This window comes from Gymnoscopelus microlampas, assembly GCF_963454915.1.
Source record: "Gymnoscopelus microlampas genome assembly, chromosome: 22".
Lineage (NCBI taxonomy): Eukaryota > Metazoa > Chordata > Actinopteri > Myctophiformes > Myctophidae > Gymnoscopelus > Gymnoscopelus microlampas.
The window spans coordinates 12,395,648-12,418,981 of NC_139959.1; the positions used below are offsets into that span (position 1 = coordinate 12,395,648).

The following is a 23,334-nucleotide window of genomic DNA, read 5'->3' on the forward strand; positions in this document are numbered from 1 at the left end:
TACTTTAAGTATATTTTGATGCCAATAGCAATACTTTTGTACTTTTACTCAAGTAATATTTTGAACACAGGCCTTTTACTTGTTGTAACAGAGCATTTTCATATTGTGGTTACTTTTACTTAAAGTAACATATCTGAGTACTTCTTCCACCACTGAAAATGTGCCAATATCTCTGGTCCTTAGGGCCTACAGGCACCCTGGTGGCTCAGTGGGAGGTGTCGTGTGCTGTGGAAAGGTCCTGGCCCTGAATCACAGAACCACACCCTCCTGCTGGGCAATCTGGCAAGCTCTCTAGTGCCCTGTTTCCCAAACACTGGGTCGGGACCCATGTTCGGGTCGCGGAACAATTTGTATGGGTCGCGAGAAAATATCCCCTTTTCTTAATAAAATATAATAAAAAACGTTTCATTTTCATTCATTTGGAATATGTTGAGCAAAGTGATATATTGGCCACTGAGGTCAGCTCGGAGTGAGTCTGTGTTTTTGCTTTCCCGCAGGCTGGTATCGGCACTGGGTCTGGATGTTCCATATGAGCCCCATAGGATCCGACTTCTCATGGTTCTCAACCTGGGGGTCGCGACCCCCAGGGGGATCGCCAAATAATTTGGGGGGGGTCGCCAGATTTTTGGGTGAATTTAAAAATATAAAAATAAAAGTTTTTTTTTTTTTTTTTTAACAAAATATTTTTTTATGTTATTATTAATTCATGTTTTATCAGTTAATTTACTAAATTCAAGATACAAATATTTCATTATTAACATTAGGAAAACATTTTTAATGTAATATAATAAATAATTATCAAATAACCTATTATAATTAAATAACCTAACCCTAACCCTAACCCTAAAACCGAAATAAAGTAACCAAAAAACGGGAAAAAAACAAACCCAATCCGCCCAGATCCGAAAATAAAATGTACGCGCGCTTCGCGCGCGCATGCGGGGGGTCGCGGGAAATAATATCATTATTTGGGGGGTCACGGCCTGAAAAGGTTGAGAACCCCTCTATAATGTTGTTTTGTATTTGTTTGCGAGTGTTGTTTGAGAGCTTTGATTTGCTCTTTTACTTTTTTTTTTTTTTTTGTAGTTTGTTAATATCATGGTCTTCTGTTTCTCTGTTGTGAAGGTTTAGTGTGTTTTAAAGCTCCTTGGGTGATTGAGAGGTTGAGCGACAGATCTCTGTTTGCCCTTATTTGTCCTCTGGACAATGGTTGTAATGTTTTGTCCTCTGTCAAAATGAAAAATCAATAAAACATAAGTACTTTAAGTATTCAGTTTTCAAAAGTACTTCATAAATAAAAGCAGAAAATCAAATCATTTCCATAAAAACAAACACAAAAAAACACGTTTAAGAAGTAGTGAAAAATAGCAGATCTACAAGCTCACAACGTGGAGTGAAGTGACACGTTGTGAGCTTGTAGATCTGCTGTTTTCTCTAGTTTGGGTCCTGGGCACACATCTAATTTCTCTTTTGGGTCTCGAGCTAAAAAGTTTGGGAACCACTGCTCTAGTGGATGAGATAGATTTTATGTGTGTAACCCCATGTGCTAGACACAGGAATAATACTTTGTGTACATTTGTACATTGTGTACACTTCACAGTTCACAATATCACGTGGGCTGAAATTAAATAAAATGAAACAGGACATAGGATATGAGAGTACAAAGTGTCATATGCTGGTCTGCCCTGGACTATTGGGAATTCTCAAACTTTAATCCAAACAAGCTTCTGCCCGCCGCAAGGGGGGATTTTTTTTTGGTCATCACCTCAGTGAACCAGCAAGCCTTTGTGAATGTCACATGCACAAAACAAAACAACATAGAGAGATAGCATGTTTATACTCAGCTACAGTAAGCAAGACAACTCTTAATATAAAGGAGTAGCGAAAAAATAGCTTATTTTCTATCAATAACACACCCCATGAAGCCTTGAATTCATGGAGATTTTTTTTGTTATGGTCACATTCCTAAGCCAATAATTTGATGACCGGGTCATCGGTCAATAGGAGACTCAGTAGGCTCTTTCAGTCTCCTACACTCTTTGAGTACCGGTCATCAAATTATTGGCTTAGGAATGCGACAAAGACAAAAGAATCTCCAAGAATTCAAGACTTCATGGGGTGTGTTTTTGGGTGAACTACTCCTTGAAAGCACAGTCCACACTTATGCAACTAGTTGCGTACACTGGACTGGGCTTCAGATATTTTCAGGCCCATATGTATGTAGCCTATAAATAAATCACAGGTGTTGTGTAAGCACTTCGTTAATGATGTTGATATTTCATTCAGCTTACAGCCAACCTTAAAACTATCACTGTAGACTAGGTGACTGCTTCCATGTTGCTTTGTCCTGGTATCTCACACACACACACACACACACACACACACACACACACACACACACACACACACACACACACACACACACACACACACACACACACACACACACACACACACACACACACACACACACACACACACACACACACACACACACACACACACAGGCCAAGCAAAATTGTGTGTAGCCTGTGGACAGAGTAGACGCAATGCATACTGAAAAACAAAATGTATAGATTCATGAACGTGCCTATCTGAACATGGCACATGGGTGATTTTATTTTAGATATATGGATATTCCTTCCATATCCAAACGCTTTTAGGACACGGAGTAGCTTTGTAGGTCAATGTCAGCATGTAGCCTAGAGTGCTTTTTGTTTACAATCTTAATAGTCTCCGCCAGGCCGAAAGGCATGGCCGAGACTATGTTTGGCACCCTGTACGTACGTCCGTCCGTCTGTGAACAGCTAATCTCCGGCACCGTTGGCTTGATCGCAGCAAAACTGTGCACACACACTCCCTGGATGTCAGAGCAGAACCTCTGCCCAAAATGTTTCACATGGGACTATTATAGCGCCACCAGGAGGTGGCTTTTTGCAAAACAACATTTTTGACAGAACTCCTACAGATTTGGTCCAAACATCACGCAAATCGGTACACAGTATCTATAGTCATTAAACGATTTCAGATTTTTCATATTCCATCCTGATTTGCTAAGATTGGCTTACAAAGTTTGCATGAGTGCTCAGTTTTGAACAAAATGCCTAAAATCATGAAAACTGTGTGCGATTTCCGTGAAATATTGCATGTATTTGCAAATCAGCCTCATGGTGACGCTATAACAGGCCGATTTACCAATAACCTGATTTGTGTAGAACTTTGTATGCACACTCCCTAGAGGCCAAGGAAAAACCTTTGCCCTTCATTTATCACATCTTTCTTATATGCGCCACCAGGAGGCCGACTTATATAAAACACATTTTTTTATATTACTCCTTCAGATTTGATCCAAATTTTACGCAAATCGGTACACATGATCTCTATAGTCATGTGATTAAGACGGATATGTTTTATTTTTCATATTCCATCCTGATTGGCTAAGATTGACATTTAAAGTTTGCAGGAATGGCCCGTTTTGAACAAAATGCCGCAAATCATGAACGCAGTATCCGATTGCGGTGAAACTTAGCAGGCACATTCGCACTACGTTGAAGAACAAATGTCAGCCTTTTAACTGCCCTATTATAGCGCCACCAGGAGGCCATTTTTTGCAAAACTTATACTATTCCTACAAATTTTGTCCAAACATCTTGCAAATCGGTACACATTATCTATATATAGTCAAGTGATCAAGACGGATCCATCAGATTTTTCATATTCCATCCTGATTGGCAAATTCCGAACATTGCTGGCCCACAATAACCTACCTGACCTGGCGGAGACCTGTGCTCCGAGGAGCACTTTTTCTACTTGCTGTTATTTTTTTTTTAAATACATAATCTGTGATGCATGCATTAAGACGCCAGGACCAGGGGGGAAATGTACTAGGTACCCGCCCCCTGTAGTAAATACATCCACGTTCCATGGCACGGGATAAATATGTCACTTGTTTGTTTGAAGTCACCTTTAATGTTTCATATTGGGGCTGAATAGGCTGGTGTTTTACAGTAGCCTATATATCATGCATATTTAAAATAAAATAAAAATGACCTTCTGGAATGATCCTCGACATAGTTATTTATAGGCTATACTTGATAGTCCGATCAAGATACGGATAGTGACAGTACTGGGGTCTGATCGCTCTGCCGTTCTGAACAATGGAGGTTTCCCGTCGATACAGTCAGTGTCTTTCTATCAGTTCCTGCAGACCTGGCTGCAACAATTCCATCCTTTTTTTGCACCGAAAGGCTGCTGATCAGATAGCCATCATGCAATCAATGAAAACTGCCTCTTTACAGAAAAAGGGGTTCCCCTTCAAACCGTTCCACTGAAGCATGTCGAAATCAACATTGGCATTGATGTTGTAAAAAAGGCACATAAAAAACGCTGTACGTGGAATATTTACATAACATTTATTTCTTATTCATGCCCCCTTACCTTTATCTTGACTTGACGAGATACTTTCCTCCTCTTTTGGATTAGCAACCTGTGTTATGATGGACGTGTTGTCCATGGAAACGAGATGTTTTGGGGGGCTGATCCTTCGGGCTACAACACAGCTTTATTCCTGCCAAACATCACCCATTACAGTCAGATCCCCTGACTCTACTACAACACTAGGCTGCTATAATATAGACCGACCGACCGACCGACCGTCCACTGTTTTGCAGCATTAAAATCCCATTTTATTCGACATACTACTCGCTTGATCGAAACGAAAACAGTCGTCGGCGAGCCGCAGATACAGTGTCCACCATTTGAGACGACAGTCCCGGGGTAGGTATGGTGATATCTTGGAAGAAAATCAAATTCAAGAGAGTCAATCCTGCTGCTGCTGCTGCGCTTGAAACCGTGTCTCCTGCTGCCTGCTGTTGGTTGTTGTTGCAGGCAGCGGAGGAGAGAGAAAGGAGCCCCCGCCCCCCCCTGCTACTGTAAGCCCTGGGCAGTGGTGTAAAGTAACTAAGTACATGTAATCAAGTACTCTGTAAGTTATAAGTAACACTTTTGAGGTGTTTTTACTTTACTGGAGTATTTTCCAATTTTCTGTACTTTTACTTCTACTCCACTACATCTCATTGATTGATTGATTGATGTATTTTATTTAGTAAGACATGAGAACAACAGTACATGGAAGTACACATTCACAATACAAGGTCACAATACAAGAGACAGACAGATATACACACTACTATACAGAATGTCATACAATCAGCTTACAGGTTACTGGTATGAAGAGTGAAAAATATGTACAAGAGAAGAAAAAGAAAAGGGGGGGTAGGTTAACACTTGGACAGGGGCCATTTTCGAATTGCAGCCTCCTGAAGGTGTATCTTTAGGGCAGTTTTGAAAGTGAGTAGGGTTTTACACTCCTTTACTCCTTTTGGTAGGGCATTCCACATTTTTGATGAATAGCATTCGAGAACGAGTTCATTCCCTTTGTTGAGCCAAATCTGGGTTGAACATGATTTGTGGAGCTGCCTTTGGTGTTATGATCGTGGACTTCATTAACATTTTGGAAGTATTTTGACAAATACAGGGGGCAGATATGTTATACTTTTACTCCACTACATTTATTTGAAAACTTCAGTTACTAGTTACTTTGCAGATTTTGATTATTATTACAAAACATACATTAATCACTTCAGCCCTATTTAAACTTTGGCTATATGAAAATAGCAGATCTACAAGCTCACAACACGTCACGCGGCGCATTGTGAGCTTGTTGTAGATCTACTATTTTCAAAAGATTTCTATACATTTTGAATACTTGTGAAATGGGACATTCTGCGTATAAAAGAGTACTTTTACTTTTGGTACTTTAAGTATATTTTGATACTTATTCACTCAAGTACATTTTTAAAACAGGACTTTTACTTCTAACAAGAGTATTCCTACATTGTGGTATTAATACTTTTACTTAATTAAAAAATGTGGGTACTTTTTCCATCACTGAGCTGGGTTCAGTCCACGTTACAATGTCGCTGTGTCATGTGGGGGACTTTTGTTTACATTAGAGATGGCTTGCAGACCACCCTGCACCTTCCTCTAGCCTGCAACATATTATTCTCCAGTCAGATGATGTGCAATGCCTCTAATATTAGCTGAAAGCAAAGAAAAACAAACTCAAACATAACATTCCTAACCCTGGAGTCCTGGACTTTGGTTTGGCACTTTTGTTGTTTGTTTGTTTGTTGATTGATTGAATACTTTTTTTTACTGTTTGCAAAATTCTACAGAGGTACAATTATTGCCTACAATAATGCTAAAAGGATAACAGAAAGTCCTAAGGGCTTGTTTCCATTGTGGTCCTGTGTATTCAATTCATCGATCATACAAACTATGTATTAGTAGCAATTGTCAGTTTTATTAATAAACTTCATTTAGGCCTCTATAATAATAGCACCTTTCTTAACAATGTTACAAAGTGCTTTATAATATAGGCTAAAAATAAAATAAAACCAGGGATGAAATTGTGTGACATGTAAACAAGACAACAACAAGGCAATTAAAACATGCACAAATTATAATATTGGCTAATTATTCGATGCGCCAACTGTTGCCATCGGGTTCCCAAGCCATGGCCCCATAGGTCAGGAGCCTATTTCTGTAGCACAAGGCAGCTTGATGTATAATATAATTGTGTTTCCTTTCTTGATGTTCTGTGTAAAGCACATTGAATTGCCTTGTTGTTGAAATGTGCTATACAAATAAAACGTCCTATATGCTAGATACTGTAGTGCCAAGCAGGGAGGCATTGGGTACCAGTTTTATAGTTTTTGTTATGACTTGGCCGTAGATTGAACCCCCCGACCTCCCAGTCTCCGGGCGGACACTCTAACCACAGCAATAAGACCCTGGTCTTATTGCTGCCAAGGGGATTACTTTTTTTTTCTTTTTTAAATGTTTTTTTAAAAGAGGATGGAAAGAGAGGATGGAATTTTACTCTTGCGTAATGCATGTGTTGCCTAAGCGTAGCCTAACCACCTGCACTCACACCCAGGTCTCCTGCATGAAACCAAACATCTACTTCTCAGCCAAAGGGGATTCCTCCTCCAAGGGACATATAGGCTTACTATGTGCGTATACTAGAGATGTACCGATAAAAAAAAAATCCTTCCTGACACCGATTCCGATAACTTGCGTATCGGACGATACCAGTGAGTAATTAAAAAGAAATCTAGGACAGAGGTTCTCAAAGTGGGGTCCAGGGACCCTCAGGCTCCAAGGTTCCTTCAGGGGGTTCCAAATGGACCCTTACAAGTCACTCTAAAGAGTGTACAAATGGAACCAAATTGGAAAAATAGTTGGCTAGTTAAAGTGCAGCTCCAAGTTAGTAAAATAATAATGTACATTTTACAGTAAGAATATAAAACAGTAGTGCAACATAAATTCAAAATATTACTGTAAATGAAATCTCACCATGTGATAAATTACATCGGAATGGCATAGACTGGCATACTCGCCTATACCGATACCAGCATTTTAGGCAGTATCGGCAGCTTTTCCGATACTGGTATCGATATTGGAACAACTCTTGTTTCCATTCCATTTGCACAATCTCATACAAGAGCCCCCAAAAGTTGCAACAGCTCCAGAGTGTATACATATATGTGAACCATAATCTATTGATGATGGCCAATGTGTCATGTGTGGGCATCTTCAAGTTACAGGCTTTAATCAACAGTGTTCTTTCAATGTGGGTCGTGATGCTTGTAATAAGGGCAATGTACAGTCGACACCACAATACACCTCTAGTGTTTCTGAACCACTTCACAAACTCTGTCCATCACTGCCGGACTATCAGTCTCAGGTTACAATGTCACGAGACTGACCCGTTGAAATCAATCTGACCACACAGTAGCACTGTGTGATCCGTGACCGCAACCTGATTATATTACAGAGGCAAAAACAGGGATAAGGTAAATCATTCCTCAAATTAAAATGGAATAATAGAGACCTACTAGTAAAACCAAGGTGTTGCATAGGGAAAAACCACAAGAGAAACTCTGCTATCTTATGTTAATACCGCTAAAAGGTTTTGATGTTCTTTCCAAGTATTACTATACAGATGATAAAAGTAGGATATGCACATCCCCACAGTTTCTTTAAACATGGTGCTGGACCCAAAACATAATCAAGTGAAGATACCCATGCTATTTGAAACAGGTGGGAAGTGACAATGGTGCATAAAAAGCTGCACCAAAACTAGGAAGTTTGTGTGTGCTAAATATGACCAATTCTCCCTGATTCAATAAAGATTAATGAGAGAACAATGAAGAATGCTTAGGCCTGCTTCCGAAGTGAAACACTTTTCATTGGATTTTTCAGCCTGTCACATTAAGTCACATCCACTAGGTTGGACTCTGAATAGATTTGTTCAAAGAACCTTGCCTAATTGGAGTCAGTATCAATCATTACCCTTTAGATTGATGTAGTTGAAAATGACCTGATGGCATCATTTCTTAAAGCTTATAGCAGCTGAGTCTTTTTGTTAGAGAAAGACCATTAAGACCATTTCTGTTCATGTTTGTCATGCAAACATTAATTAAAATGGTTCTCCCTCTTGTTATCACTCTCTCCCTCTCTCCAATTGCTCTTCTGTCTGAAAACAATAGGGTGTATTTGAAAGATTGCAGCAAAGAAGTGTCTCTGTAAGACCCAGCAGATGCAAAAATAACATTCAGTGGAAATAATTAACTGTGGTGGTGCTATTTTTTTTATAGCTCTCTGGGCACACAAATAATCATTCTTAGAAAGTTGACAGCTGCAGGGCACCGGGAAGTGCTCTAGAAATCACCCTGTTGTTAATAAGAGTGTGGAGGAGCAGGAAACACTCTACCTGATGAGTGAGAACTGTAGTAGCGCAAAGAGAGCCAAGGTTTGACTGACTAGCTGGGTATTGTGTGTGGGTGTGGGCAACACTTGAGCAAATCATCTTTGCACAATGAGTCATATCTGTTCTGATTAATTATTAAATCAAATGTGGTTTTGATATTAAGTTGATGACACACTCGTCATTCTTACTGTCTTAGAAATAGTTTGGTTATGTCACTGGTGGATGATTTATGAATGTGGGTGTAGTTGAATGAGGAATTGTAATCTCATAATCCTCTCTGGGGCTATTGTAATTGAGTTCTTCCACTTTTTAAACACTGGCAAGGGTGACAGTTACAGACTAATATCATTCAGTTGATCAGTGGATGGATGTCTACTCTATTGTGAATTCTACTCATTATGCCCTTAAAAGCTGAAGTTACATGAGGAATGGCTCCCAATAGTTACAAAAGGCATCTGGTCAAATAAAATATAATAATAATAATAATCCTACTATAAAAGCTTTCGACCGAATTCAAACTCGGCAGGCGTACGTGCATGTTGCAGAGGACCAGAGGGAGTGTGGTGCCCAGCATGAAGTCGGTTGGATAGTATCCAGAACCGCTGATCCAACCGATATAGGCATATGGAGATCCAGTAGTCCAGAACTGACGATCCGACCAATTATGCCCATATATAGGCATAATTACTTACAATTATCATAAGTAATGTATGGCCATATAGCCTACTGATGACATCATAAAAGGGACACAGGCAGACAGACAGATACAAACATCTCCATACATGGGCATAAAAGGGACAGACAGACAGACAGACAGACAGACAGACAGGTACCCTGACAATGGGTCCACCAGGTCCAACAAATATTGCATTTAACTGGCTCGGGCATGCATTCCCAACTTGCATCGTTCCCGACATTTGTTGCAAGGAGTTGTGACTAGTTGCATTGGAGCGTTCTGGGTATAATAATGATCATACTAATAATAATCATAATCATAATCCCTGCAGATTACAGGATATAACAGTGAATAGAGGCTGGCTCGTGAGGCTACAGGATATACAATACTATGCTGCATTGTGTGTGTTCTGGATACTTGGAATTGCAGCTTAGTAAGACCTACAATTTTCCTTCCTAGAGTCTCTTTTCTCAAACTGAGTTGAAAATATCTGCCAGAGCTCTGCAGAAGCAACACAACTACAGAATCCCTGTTTGTAACTACAGGGGGGGAAAGTCAAAGATCAATAGAACAATGAAAGTATAAGTTGATGTATTTAATATACAATGTTGAATTAAATTGACCACTATTTGGGTATTTTCAGAAATACCCTTGAGGAGTCTGACTCACTCAGATGGTAAATAATCTTTAAAACTTTAATAACAACTATAATAAAAAAAATACAAGTTCATCATTATAGTATTTATACAAATAGTATATGTAAATGATCCAGTAGCTACGTATATCTGCCTGTCCTTCAAGCTACCAAAAGCCAAGACAATGCATAGTGAAAATATGCCTTCAGTCCAGTACAGAGAGTGTAAACAAAACCTTTGATAGTGAATGGTGTTTCCATTGGACCAGCATGTTGGGAATACAGATCTTAACATTGATAGCGTGTGTAAGACCTTCATTCCTTAGTGGTGAGGAAGACATTTTCATTACAAGTTTTCAACATGGTATTGCCTCAGAATTTGCTTATTTTTTTAATTGTGCCAACGTTGCCACCTTGTGGTGCATAGTGGTTAGTTGACCAACCACACGACCTTCGGATGTTCATCAACTGCAACTACAGATCTGGGACTAAGATGGGAAGATCTTGATTTGTGCGCTTGCGTATTTGAACGATATGCTGGGCCATAGGGGTGGCGGCCATGTTGTGGTTCCACCGATCCAAAACCCATTCATTTTTACCATATAGATTTCCAAAAATATTTATATCAATTATTTTAAGCCTACAGAACCAAGCAGGCTCCTGGTGAATCGTGACCATAAAATATTTGATTCTGTGAAGAAAGAAACATAGAATATTTAATTATATGATATAGGCCTACTATATTTAATAAATAGGCTACCATTTGTTTTGTGGATGGCTTGGTTCTAGGCTTAAAATAATTGATATAAATTATTTTTGGAAATCTCTATGGGAAAAATGAATGGGCTCTTATGAGTGGAACCACACAATGCACCACTAGTATGAGAAAATTAAATCATCCCTGTTTGAATATAAGCAACGTTTAAGTGGTTCATTTCAAAATACATCATTTAAAATAAAACATTCTTCGAATCTGCTCCGCAGTAACCAAGCAGCGGTGTATTTTACCCAACACGCGTGGCGAAAGTGCTCGCGCGGATCACCAGCTCCACGTACCTAGCTGCAGAGATTTCATCATTCTTTTGGCTCTCGTTCACCGCGGTGTGGTGACGGTCCATGCTTCTGCTCCGTAGCGCAACATCAGCACTAGCACTGCTGAGGAGGACCACCACCACCACCAGCGCCACGCACATCTCCCGGACCTCCACCTTGTTGTTCTGCCCGCCGCAGAGAGCCTCGCCCCGGCCCCGCCACCACCAGAACCACCACCCCGCCAGACCCTTCTCCCTGTCGGTCTGCTCGTGGAAGAGACAGAAACACAACAAGCGGCAGCAGCTAGTCTCATCAGAAGGACAAAACAACATCATGGATGGTAACATGGAAGAGGTTCTGGCCCCGTTCCGGGTGGCAGTTAAAGAACAGGTAAACCTAGTTATTTACCAGTCCAGCCCTTTTGTGTGAAATGTGAATGGTTTGTGTCACACACTCAAAGTTACACAACCTGCTGTAGCAGCACTGCTGTGGTGGTTCAATGAATGCTAGTGCTGCTAATAATGGGCAATTCTTTGAATGAAGACTGCAGTTTAGTTAGCCTGCGTGGGTGTTAGCCGGCCGGCAACGTTAGCTGACATTTTGGTAGATAGATGAACTTTATTTCTGACATAATAGGTCCATATACAAAACTGTCTGATTTCACTCCATGAAGCCCAGATCAATAAAAAAACATAAGCATTGCTTCCAGTGTTTCCAGAAGCATGAGGAATACCTTGTAATGTATCACTCTGTGTGATCCCTGTTAAGGCTATGATCAGTCTACACATAAATCTAAACATAACATTGGTGAATGGTAGTTTCTCTATCGCCACGTTTCACCACGCTGTGCAACTGGCTGGCTGTTCGACACACATCATCTGTGTGGACTGGGTGGGGTTCAGAAGATGTGTGTGTGTGTGTGTGTGTGCTGCTACACACTGTGAAATCAGTCAAATAACAGTGTTAAAGCTGCAATCCATGATATTTTATCTGTGTACAGTAATGGTCTAGAGAGCTTTACATCATGAACATCATGAACATACTGTCTGATGGCAGGCTGGATACATTAAACCGAAAGTAGATGTAAAATCAAATGTTCCTGGCTAGCTGCAAGCAACTTGAATACACAGGACCTTAATGGTAACCACCGTGCCTTGTTTTTGCAAACTGTTAATAAAGTATTCAATCAATCATGCTTTAATGCTACCTGGCATCTAAGTTGCAATACATTACCCAAACGTTGACAGACAGCCCAATCATTGAAACTGAAGATCGTATTAAACAACGTTATACTCACCAATATTGCAGCTGTAAGGAAATATTGGGTTATCCTCTTTGTATCTGTCAAGGTTTTGTTTCACAAAAATCCACCGTAGACATGTTATGAGCTTCTGACCTACTTTCTGTCCATAAATTCCATGCAGGTGATTATTTTTCTAAGGGTTTGAGTTTTGAAGGGCTCGTTTTCAATAACGCAACGTCCTGCTGTCTCCTTTCGTGTGCAATTTCAAAACGGGTGCTACGCAGGACACAGTTGAGTGATTTTCAACGAGTGCTTCCAAACTCAAACACTTCAAGAAATAATCACCTGCAATCAGATAGGACTTTTTGGTTTCAATGAATGGGCTGTCAAGGGTTGGTATTGCAACTCAGATGCCAGATAGCATTATAGCATCTAAGTTGCTTGCGGCTAAAATGCTCCTATGGTTTTTCTGCATGATCATTTCTTTCCACTTTCTTTTGTTTTCAGGGGGATTTGGTGCGCAAAATGAAAGAGGAAGGCGCCCCTGATGTAGACGTCACTAAAGCTGTTGCTGAATTAAAAGCAAGGAAGAGAACACTTGAGGCCAAGGTCAGTCAATATTTCTTGCTGAGTAAATCAGTTAACAACTTAAACCCTATATACTTCATTGACCAGGGTCCCTCAAGGGTCTGTACTTGGTCTTGGTCCCCTCCTTTTTAATCTCTACACTATGGGCCCTATCTTGCGCGCCACCTTACACCTAAACGTTTTAGCCATTCTTTACTATTTTATAATAGTGAAAAACAGAAAATCTAAGAACATTCGCTGACATTTGCCTAATGTTGACATGCCCTGAATCAGGACACTGGGGTTTATGTGGTCAAGTCATTGTGAGTGATGGATGCAAGTTGGCAAGTTGACTGACTGTGCCACAACTGTTAATATTTCCTATGTAGGAACTGGCCTTGCAGCCCAAAGATGACATTGTGGACAGAACCAAGATGGAAGATACTTTGAAGAGGCGATTCTTCTATGATCAGGCCTTTGCCATCTATGGAGGTAAGAAAACGAAGGAGCCGTGGCCACAAAGCATTTTTTGAGATGCCAGCGATTTTCCGCCATGCATTTCTATGGAAAAGACACGCTGGAGCGCTCATCTTCCTAGTGTGGAGCATCGCATTTCAGTGCTCTCGGCGTCCAGCAAGTGCTCTGGGCGCCTTAAGCAAAAAATGATTGATTCACGCTGTTGACGTTGACACTCGGCAGCTTTTGTAAGCGTTGGTAAGAGGTGCGAATGGTTGTTTTTGATCAATGCGCAAGGTCTCGCGTGCAGCTCAAACAACTAGTCAAAGGCTAGTGGAGCAGTGCTCCACCGCTCCCCACCTCCAGTACACCCCTGGGTCTCGCTTGGTGCACGTGTAGCGCTCTGGACATCCAAAGTGTCCAAATCACTCAAAAAACCGCTTCATGTGAACACGGCCCCTAAATCTATAAATCACACACACACACACACACACACACACACACACACACACACACACACACACACACACACACTGCTTTAAGCCCTCTCTTACCATACCGTACTATTCCTCAGGTGTGAGTGGTCTGTATGACTTTGGCCCTGTGGGCTGTGCCCTGAAGAACAACATCCTGCAGGCCTGGAGGCAGCACTTCATCCAGGAGGAGCAGATTCTAGAGATCGACTGCACCATGCTGACCCCAGAGACTGTCCTTAAGTAAGTGCCCCAGACTGGGTCCTTTTCAAAGGCAGGGGTTCTCTGCTTTCTAACTGGAACCTGAATTTCAGTCTTGATTGGGAAATCAATATATATGCAGTATGCTAAATAGCACAACATTATTTGGGCAAATTTGTTCTTAGGCCAAGGCAAATTTGATACATCTGTTAACAGCCAAATGTATCAAATGTCACAGTAATTTGTGATTATTCATCACTATGAAAATGTAATTTGTTGCTATGAAGAAATGGAAAAAATTCAGGACGATTAATTTCAAATGAGTACGGTATTACCTGTGGCGTAATTGGTGTAAACTAGACCGAGCTTGTAGAAGCTATTTTAACTATTTTTGCACTACGTTTTCTGACAAAGTATAAAATAACAATTATGTTTAGTCGATACTTTGATACATACATACTAATGATAAAACTTGCTTCTCGATTATTCGATTAATCGAAAGTCATAAATAGAATAATCGCTAAGAAAATAATCGATAGTTGCAGCCCAAGTTAACATCGCAAGAGGCAATACAAGCGTCTGCTTTTCTCGGCTTGCACGTGCGTTGCTACCTGCTCGTATGTCTCTGATTTAAAAATCAATTACTAGGCGCCGTCTGAAAAGACCTTGACGCAGCAAGCAGCTGCCTTTATGTTGATTCCTCATGCCAGAGTCAAACAGCAGTTCTGAGGTTTGTTTGATCACGTTCAGTGATTTTCCGTGACCTTTGCAAAGCTTAGCATGTTTGTCAAGTTTTACAAAAGTAAGCATTTGACTGCTGAATGGCAGACTTCAAACTATGAGTGGTTCGTCAAGTCATTGGAAAGTATAAAATAGGAGCATCATTGACTGATTGATGTGTTTTTTTTAAAGAATGCTTAGTTTTCACTGTTGCTACACTTAAAATATAAAAGAACATGTGTGAACCCTTAGTCATATTCTATATCATATTGCTATTGAGATATTTGGTATGAAATTGTGACCATATCTTGCAGCCCTACACCCCTCATAATCATTTTGTGACTGTATTTCCCAAGGACATCAGGGCATGTGGAGAAGTTTGCTGACTACATGGTGAAAGATGTCAAGAATGGTGAATGTTTCAGGGCTGACCATCTCCTCAAAGGTAAGCCATTCACCCAATATTGAATACAGGCAGTATTCCATTGAGTTTACTCAGAGACCTGGGACTTTGAGGAGGCCGCATCCCAGGTTTAGAAAGTAAATCCTTGTTTCACTCACTTGCATCCTTTCCTTGAGTTTTAATCTCTCCCACTGAGGATGCATGGAGGAAACGATGCAAGGAGAGAGAGAACAAAGAAATGTTTTTTTAGTGAGGTGACACACCAGTTCCTTTTGAGCATCATGTTAAGTGACATGATGTCAATTTCTGATTATGGCACAGCTGAGCTCCACCCCCCCACTTCATGACTGATAGGACGAAAAAACGTGCAGTCTTTTGTTATGCCACAGTTTAATTTGCCCGACTACAGTTTCACACGTGCACGCATATGTAACATAACATTGCCACTGCCAGCTGTAGGGGTGGAGTCATTAATATCATGTAATTCCAGCCCGCGCATTGGGACACTGGGAGGCAAACTGCAGCCGAGAGTTTGGTGGAATACATTGGAGTCAATGATGATACATGGCTCTGTTTAGATGACTCAATAAAAGTATGCAGTGTGCACATCGAAAAACAAATGATAAGAAAACAACCTGTGATATATCTTCTTTTATATTCCTGATTCACTGACAAAGGTTGAAAGTGTTTGTTCACTTTCACCGAATTTCCGGTTCCAGTTTTGCCTCCCATGTGCGTCAATGGCGCCTGCCTGGCCCATGGACTGTACCTTCTTCTATCATAGCCTTGGCCTATAGTAGTGAGGAAACATCAGGCAAGAGACTTGGGTTCAAGCCATTGTTTTAAAAACATAAAAACTAAAATGCATTTTCATGGTAGGACCTTCAGAAATTCAGCAGGTTTAATATTCAGTATTTATGAAGAGTGGCTACTGTACAGTGTAGGTGTTGTGTGAGGCTTATGCTAGTTGGCTAAGCTGGAATATCAGTGTTGTGCCTGAGGGAAAAGGGGAAATTGCAGGATCAGCAAGAATCACACTGGATTCCATAAGAATACAAAATATCTGGCATGACGGGCTGGAGCAATGCCAAAGCTCAAGGAAGGACGGAGCGTTCGGGAGGGAATTCCAGTTTGTCTTTTAAGTTACTTGTTGATTGAAAATGTGAAAGTACATTTTGTTAGCTTAATTATTGAGCATTCAATTTAAACCTGTCGCTGGTACTACAGGTAGGCTACTCTTGAGTTTATCCACTCTGCATTGAGCGTGTGTTATTGAAAAAATTGGCACAGACTACAGCTGGTTAACTCGCTGTGCTTTTTAATGTTACCGATGAGTTTTATATATTCTCTCCAAATATGCTTGGATGCTTTGGTTATTCAGTACACCACAATTGGGAAAACAAAACTGAGCATTTCACACCACTCTTAACGTTTGATGTTGCCAGCTTGCTGCTTATTCTCATGCTATGGCTTGCTCAGGCTGAACAGACAGAGAGCTCTCACTCCCCAACTCCCTACGGGCCTGATTCAGTATGCCCAGTCGAGTGGTTGGACCCTTAATGGCTTACTACCGCCAACAGTGTGGGAACTATCACAAAAACCTGTCGGCTACAGATACTCCACGGCCCTAAGTTGGCTTGTTGAGATGCATTTATAAAGATTAATTTGTCCATTTAGAAACAAGCATACGATATACTGCCACTGCTTTACGTTGACTCACTGGCAGTAGCTAATGGAAATGGCGATATTTTTACAGTATGTACTACTGTGTTGAACTTTTAAAAATTATTATTATTGTAGTCTATTGGTGAGGCAAAACATGATATAAAAATGAACAAGTGACGGGTTATCGTGGGATATTTAGGGCCAGCCCTAGATATAAGGCATGCAATGCAACACAATGTTGGGAGAAAGCACAATCTATATGTTCTTTCTCTATGCATCCCACAGCCCACCTCCAGAAGCTGATGTCTGATAAGAAGTGTGCTGCAGAGAAGAAGGCTGAGATGGAGGAATGCATCACTCAGGTCAGTACAACTGAAGACAAGTGCTCTTGAAGGGATTATGCATGTGGGATGATGTAACAAGATACAACATGAGTTTGTTTGATTTCCAGATGGACAACTTTACTCAGCAAGAGTTGACCGACTTCTTCGTTAAATACGCCGTCAAGTCGCCCACCACAGGAAATGACGTCTCCGCCCCCGTCTCCTTCAACCTGATGTTTCAGACATCCATTGGGCCAGGAGGCAATATGCAAGGGTACAAACTAATATAAACACTGTCAACATTGAGTACCTTGATTTTGGCAGGCTTGCTAATGTGTGTTATTTGGCAATTAAGTGAATGAATTCAAATTTGCAGCTATCTGAGGCCCGAAACCGCTCAGGGAATCTTCCTCAATTTCAAACGCCTGTTGGAGTTTAACCAGGGAAAACTTCCGTTTGCTGCTGCTCAGATTGGCAACTCCTTCAGGAATGAAATCTCTCCCCGCTCAGGACTCATTCGTGTCAGGTGAGTGATCCTGTGGAGACGCACTATTTCTCTGCTTCACATGGTCATGCTCATACAAGACCTAAACCCCCAAGCCCCATTCTCTTACAGAGAGTTCACCATGGCTGAGATCGAGCACTTTGTGGACCCGACTGAGAAGGTCCACCCCAAATTCTGCAATGTAAGAGACCTGGATATAATGCTGTACTCCTCCAAGGCCCAGACCAGTGGCCAGTCAGCCTGCATCATGAAGCTGGGTGATGCTGTGGACAAGGTAATGACATAACTCTCTGTCCTTATTACTGAGCTTACCTTCGGTCCATAGCAGAAGAATCCATTTGAAGCAGTATGGATCATAATGCTGCCTTCGGGCAAACCACGCCTGAACCATAATTGAAATCTAATGCCAATGTTTGTTCACCCTCTGTCTGTTCTCAGGGGGTCATTAATAACTCCGTCCTGGGATACTTCATCGGTAGGATCTACCTCTATCTCACTAAAGTTGGTGTTTCCAAAGATAAGCTACGCTTCCGTCAGCACATGGACAATGAGATGGCCCACTATGCCTGTGACTGCTGGGATGCAGAGACCAAAACCTCTTACGTATGTCCACCGTGGTGCTTTTGCAATATTTCTTAATTGACCATATTCACACGCCGGCCAGTCGTCATATCCCACCTGGGTGGGGCTTTCCCTGCCTTGAGCCTGATGTCGGAGTAAAATGGCCGCCATGTCAGTATGGTCAATAAATGGATGCATCTAAATGTACCTTGTCTGTAAATAGTCTTGCTCATCTTTGTTTGTGTCCCCTGCAGGGATGGATAGAGATTGTAGGATGCGCTGATCGTTCATGCTTTGATCTGCAATGCCACGCACGGGCTACAAAGGTCCCACTGGTTGCTGAGAAGCCTCTTAAAGAGCCCATATCCTTTCTAAACTCCTGCTTATGCCAACACAACAGTTAAATAAAACATTTAACTTTTTGTTATAAATGCTAAGCTGCCTCTTAATTCCTATGTTCTTCCCCTTAACATCATCACACAAAGTTGTAAATGTTGTACAGTTTGAGCCCAACAAAGGGGCCCTCGGCAAGGCCTACAAAAAGGATGCCAAGCTAGCGATGGAGTACCTTGCTGTGTGTGACGAGTGCTTCATTACCGAGCAGGAGCAGCTACTCAGTGAGACTGGGTGAGTGAGTCTTGACAATCTTGGTTATATGGTGGCTGTGGTCATGTGATTGATAATGTCTGTGACTTCTTAAATTATGACATCATTAATCTCATGCGTTTCTTACAGAGAGTTTACCATCGAGACAGAAGGAAAGTCTTTCAAGCTCACAAAGGACATGGTCAGTGTAAAGCGCTTCCAGAAGACACTGCATGGTGAGACCAAGGTTTCTTATTCAATGAAATACTGAGTGATAATTTAACTCTTGATGAGTGGACAAATGGATCACTCTCAGAGTTGAATGAACATTCAATATTTTACTGTGCAGGTACTTATGAATCAGCTGCATTAACCCATTAAGACCTGAGGCCGATCCTACAAATGCCTTCTAAATCCGTATCAAAGTAATCAAATGGCTTTTCATGCAGAGGAACCCCAAATTGATATGTATTTTGCTACAGACCGCCATTTTGTGCCAGGGACCCCCAGAAGGGAAGATGTGTGTTAAAAAAATGGGGAAATGTTCAAACACTTTCAAGATTAAAAAAAAAAGAATTAAAAAATAGATGTACGAGCTTGTAGATCTGCTATTTTTGAGTTAAACGCTAAAATCTAAAATGACGAATGCTTTCCCGGTTTTAATGGGTTAAGAAATAACAGAGGGTGACTGAGAAACTAAACTAACTAAATATGATTATTTTTTCACAGTGGAGGAAGTTGTTCCCAATGTAATTGAGCCCTCGTTCGGCATTGGCAGAATCATGTACAGCATTTTCGAGCACACATTCCAAATCAGAGAAGGTGACGAACAAAGAACCGTAAGTACGCAGTATTAACGCAAGTAGACGTACAACAGTGTTACTAGTTCTTGAATACTGTATTCTATTCCTTCCATACTGACAATGATTTGTTTTTTGTTTTCTTTCAGTATTTCAGCTTCCCTGCCACTGTGGCTCCATATAAATGCTCCGTCCTTCCTTTGAGTCAAAATCAGGAATTCGTGCCTTTCGTGAGGGATTTATGTAAGTACCCACGTAACGATCACAAAGTTACTGCATTTATTACAAGCGAAAAATTAAAATTGTAACTACTGTACCATGTTGTCATTATCACTCACTGGTTTTCTCTCTCATCTCATCCCTACTCCCAGCCGAGGCGCTGACCAAAAACAGTGTGTCTCACAAGGTGGACGACTCCTCAGGATCCATCGGGAGGCGCTATGCCAGGACGGATGAGATCGGGGTGGCTTTTGGCATCACCATCGACTTCGACACAGTGAACAAGACGCCCCACACAGCTACTCTGAGAGATCGTGACACAATGACACAGATCAGAGCCGAGGTACAGAACATGGATTTTACACTCATTGGCACTCAACATTTACAGATACAAAGCTCATTAAACCTCTTCCCATCACAAACCCTCATGCTAAATCTGGTCAATCTAAGTCTGGTTGCTGGCAACAAGACTCTGAGAAATATGGTCTTGGGAGATTTAGCTCTTGGCAAGCTCAACATGGTTTTGGCTGTAGTAAAAATTTGGCTAATGATTGTTGAATCAGTTATCAAACGGTAAAGCTTTTGAACACCTGTGTGTATGGCAGGTGGTTAGGAGAAGAGTCTGGGGTTATAAAGAAAGAACTCCTTCTCTTCTTCCCTTGCAACCAACATATTTGTATTAATGTTTTTTGTGCAACTTTCATCAAGTTATCGCCTGATAACCTGATGAGGTTTTCTTCTGATTACCTGAAACTGCATTTTCAAATGTCCTTTGCATCAATTTTACATATTTTTATTAAGATAAATACATAATTTGATTTGAGTTTTATTTTTATTTGTTAAGAAAAGACCTTAAAGATCTTAAAAGTAAGTAAACCACTTTGTCTCTTTTCTTAGGTCAGTGAGTTGCCTGAGATCATCCGAGATCTGGCCAACGGCACCTTGACTTGGCAAAACGTCTGTGAGAAGTACCCTATTTTTGAAGGACAGGAGACCAGCAAGAAGGACACCTCTGAAGAATAAACTTGCTTCTCACGCATCTGCCTGTCAGGCCTATGAATACCTATAGACGTTTTGCATATGCACCCACAAGAGGAGTCTTGCAACTGTAATTCGACAAGCAACTGATTGACTTGACTGCACAGAGGATGTCCTCCTTATTGCGTTAGAACAACTTATTCACAGAAATTCCGTGTTTTGTCATGTGTAATCATCATACGTTAAAAGGGAGACCACCTGTCAATGTTATTGAGTCTTGCGTGAAAGGAGGCTTTCACCATTCCAGATATCAGGCAAATTGAATTTGAATTCAATAAACACAACCAGCACTTAACTGGACATGGGCTTATAACCATAGTATTTGTGTCAAGTTTCTGAAGCATGAAACCACAATGAATATCATTCCTTTCTGTTACTTGGATACAGTTTCCATCAATTTGCATATGTCACTAGGTGGTTTTACATAGTTCTCGTCCATGTATTCTCATAGGAGAAAGCCTGGGACAAGGGTCTTTAATTATGTCGAAAGTGAGTGAGTACACTTGGTGTAGGTGTACTCCTTGATCTGTCAAGTTGTAAGTGCAATGACACTATATATGGCTTAGTGATTCTGTAATCTAGGTTATGTATATTATCTGTCTACAAAGCACCACCCCATAATCAAGTAATTTATTATTTTACTACACCAGTGGGGAGCCTGACAGAATTCCCAGAGAACTTCAACGTTGACAAGTTTAATGATGTTTCCAGTCAGAAGTACTATACACACAGGCCTCATGAGAACGGTTCATTACTCCAATATAAGACTTAACCGAGTCAAATGTAGGAAGTTTGAAATGTGTAGTCGTTGGATAAAGGTTGTCAAATGAGCCTTGCCCTCCACCGAGAGAAATAATTCCCACAGCCAATTTAGGTTGGATAATACTCACAAAGAACATCAATAACTTCCACTCTAGCGTGATTGTTGTTGCCCTGCTAGAGAGGTTCGGGTGATGTGTGAACATTAAGATTCAGGGCCATGCCTCCCAGTCCAGGTCCTGCAACAAGAGCCTCAGACAATTGACTTTATCACACAAATTCAAAGGAACATAGTAAGTCCAAGCATTTGTAAATCAGTAATAGACATCTCATATTAGAATTGGCTTGTGGGTGGGTGGTGTGCGTCACAAAACACCACATACTGTAACATCTGGATTTGATTGGCCAAAGAAATGTTATAAAAAGTGTCACAAAACCAAAAAATAAAATAAAAGACAAGACTGAAAGTGAAAGGTTTAATGTCTGGCACTCAGCCAAAACACACCAGAACAAACAGCCTGTCCTATTGATAATATAGAAATGTATACGTTTGGTTTCAAAGTCCATACACTGATGCCACCCCTTGATCCATCACAATGAAACCAAAAGACAGCTAGTAAGACACATGTCTGAAATGTAAATCTAATGAGACAGTAAAATCATAGATATCGTCCTATGCATTATAATATACATTGTATAGCCATAATGTGTTTATGACAGTTGCTATAAGTCATAAGGCATTAAACATTTGACTATACTTTATAAGGTCAGGTATCACACTTTCTCATAATCACTACCCATTTGAAATGTGGTGCTTTCTGTAACCATAATGGAGTGTGGTTGTGGCATGTTATGGCAACATGCCTGGTTGCCTTTAAAATAATTGTGCTGTAGTTGACTAGGTTATCACAAGTATTATTCCTATGTCTAACCAGGGGTTCTCAAACATTTTTATACCATGACCCCATAAAATATGGGGTTTTGTTTGAAAATAGCAGATCTACAAGCTCACAACACGTTGAGCTTGTCGATCGGCAATTTTCAAACATTTTAGTTATTTTGGTAGGTTACTTTAAGTAGCCTATAATTTCAATGATTTTTTTTTACGTTTACTCAAGTACATTTTGAATAATGGACTTTTACTTGTAACAGAAAATCTCTGCATTGTGTTATTGATACTTTTACTTAACTAAAACATTGGAGTACTTTTTCCACCACTGGCTACGCCTGTGAGCTTGTAGGTCTGCTATTTTCGACGCGCGACACCCTCGCGGGATGAAGTATGAACCGGGCTTTACGCAGTGGCCATAGACTTATATAGGAATAGGCCAGGGGTCTTCAACAGGGGGTACGGGACCCCTAGGGGGTCCTCAGAGTTACTACAGGGGTCCGCCAAATCTTTGTGTGATATGATTTTTTTTACATTAGCCACTTGAACCCTGGCATCCCTTTTCTGAGGAGAACTTAAGCCAAAAATAGCCGATCTACAAGCTCACGGGGTTGTGAGCTTGTATCGGCTATTTTTGGCAAAGAGTTATAGGTGTAGAGGAAAAAAGAGCAGACCTAATTTAAAAAAAAAAGTTATATAGAGGGGGGTCCCTGCTTCATCTCTCTCTCAGCTAGGGGGTCCCTGGCCTG

The 23,334-nt window shown here is 40.8% G+C and overlaps 2 protein-coding genes across 4 annotated transcripts in view; one reads left to right on the forward strand and one right to left on the reverse strand.

The window, feature by feature from the left end:
• The window catches only part of ctdspla (CTD (carboxy-terminal domain, RNA polymerase II, polypeptide A) small phosphatase-like a), a 42,823-nt gene extending 37,960 nt beyond the window's left edge, over positions 1 to 4,863 (reverse strand). For all 3 annotated transcript variants that reach the window (XM_084048915.1, XM_084048914.1, XM_084048913.1), the window contains exon 1: positions 4,438 to 4,863. In XM_084048915.1, coding sequence (XP_083905041.1) covers positions 4,438 to 4,513 — 76 coding nt within the window. In that variant the 5' untranslated portion in view covers positions 4,514 to 4,863. The remainder of the gene's footprint in view (positions 1 to 4,437) is intronic.
• A 6,354-nt stretch (positions 4,864 to 11,217) lies between these two features.
• Positions 11,218 to 20,982, forward strand: LOC311038811 (glycine--tRNA ligase-like). The gene is made up of 17 exons (XM_084048415.1): positions 11,218 to 11,568; positions 12,929 to 13,030; positions 13,378 to 13,480; positions 14,019 to 14,160; positions 15,195 to 15,283; positions 17,192 to 17,268; positions 17,358 to 17,503; positions 17,606 to 17,755; positions 17,846 to 18,008; positions 18,173 to 18,337; positions 18,550 to 18,656; positions 18,776 to 18,922; positions 19,031 to 19,116; positions 19,610 to 19,719; positions 19,830 to 19,923; positions 20,052 to 20,242; positions 20,797 to 20,982. Exons 1-17 carry the CDS (start codon positions 11,263 to 11,265, stop codon positions 20,920 to 20,922), a joined length of 2,304 nt encoding a protein of 767 aa, XP_083904541.1. The 5' UTR covers positions 11,218 to 11,262; the 3' UTR covers positions 20,923 to 20,982.
• The last annotated feature ends 2,352 nt before the right edge of the window (positions 20,983 to 23,334 follow it).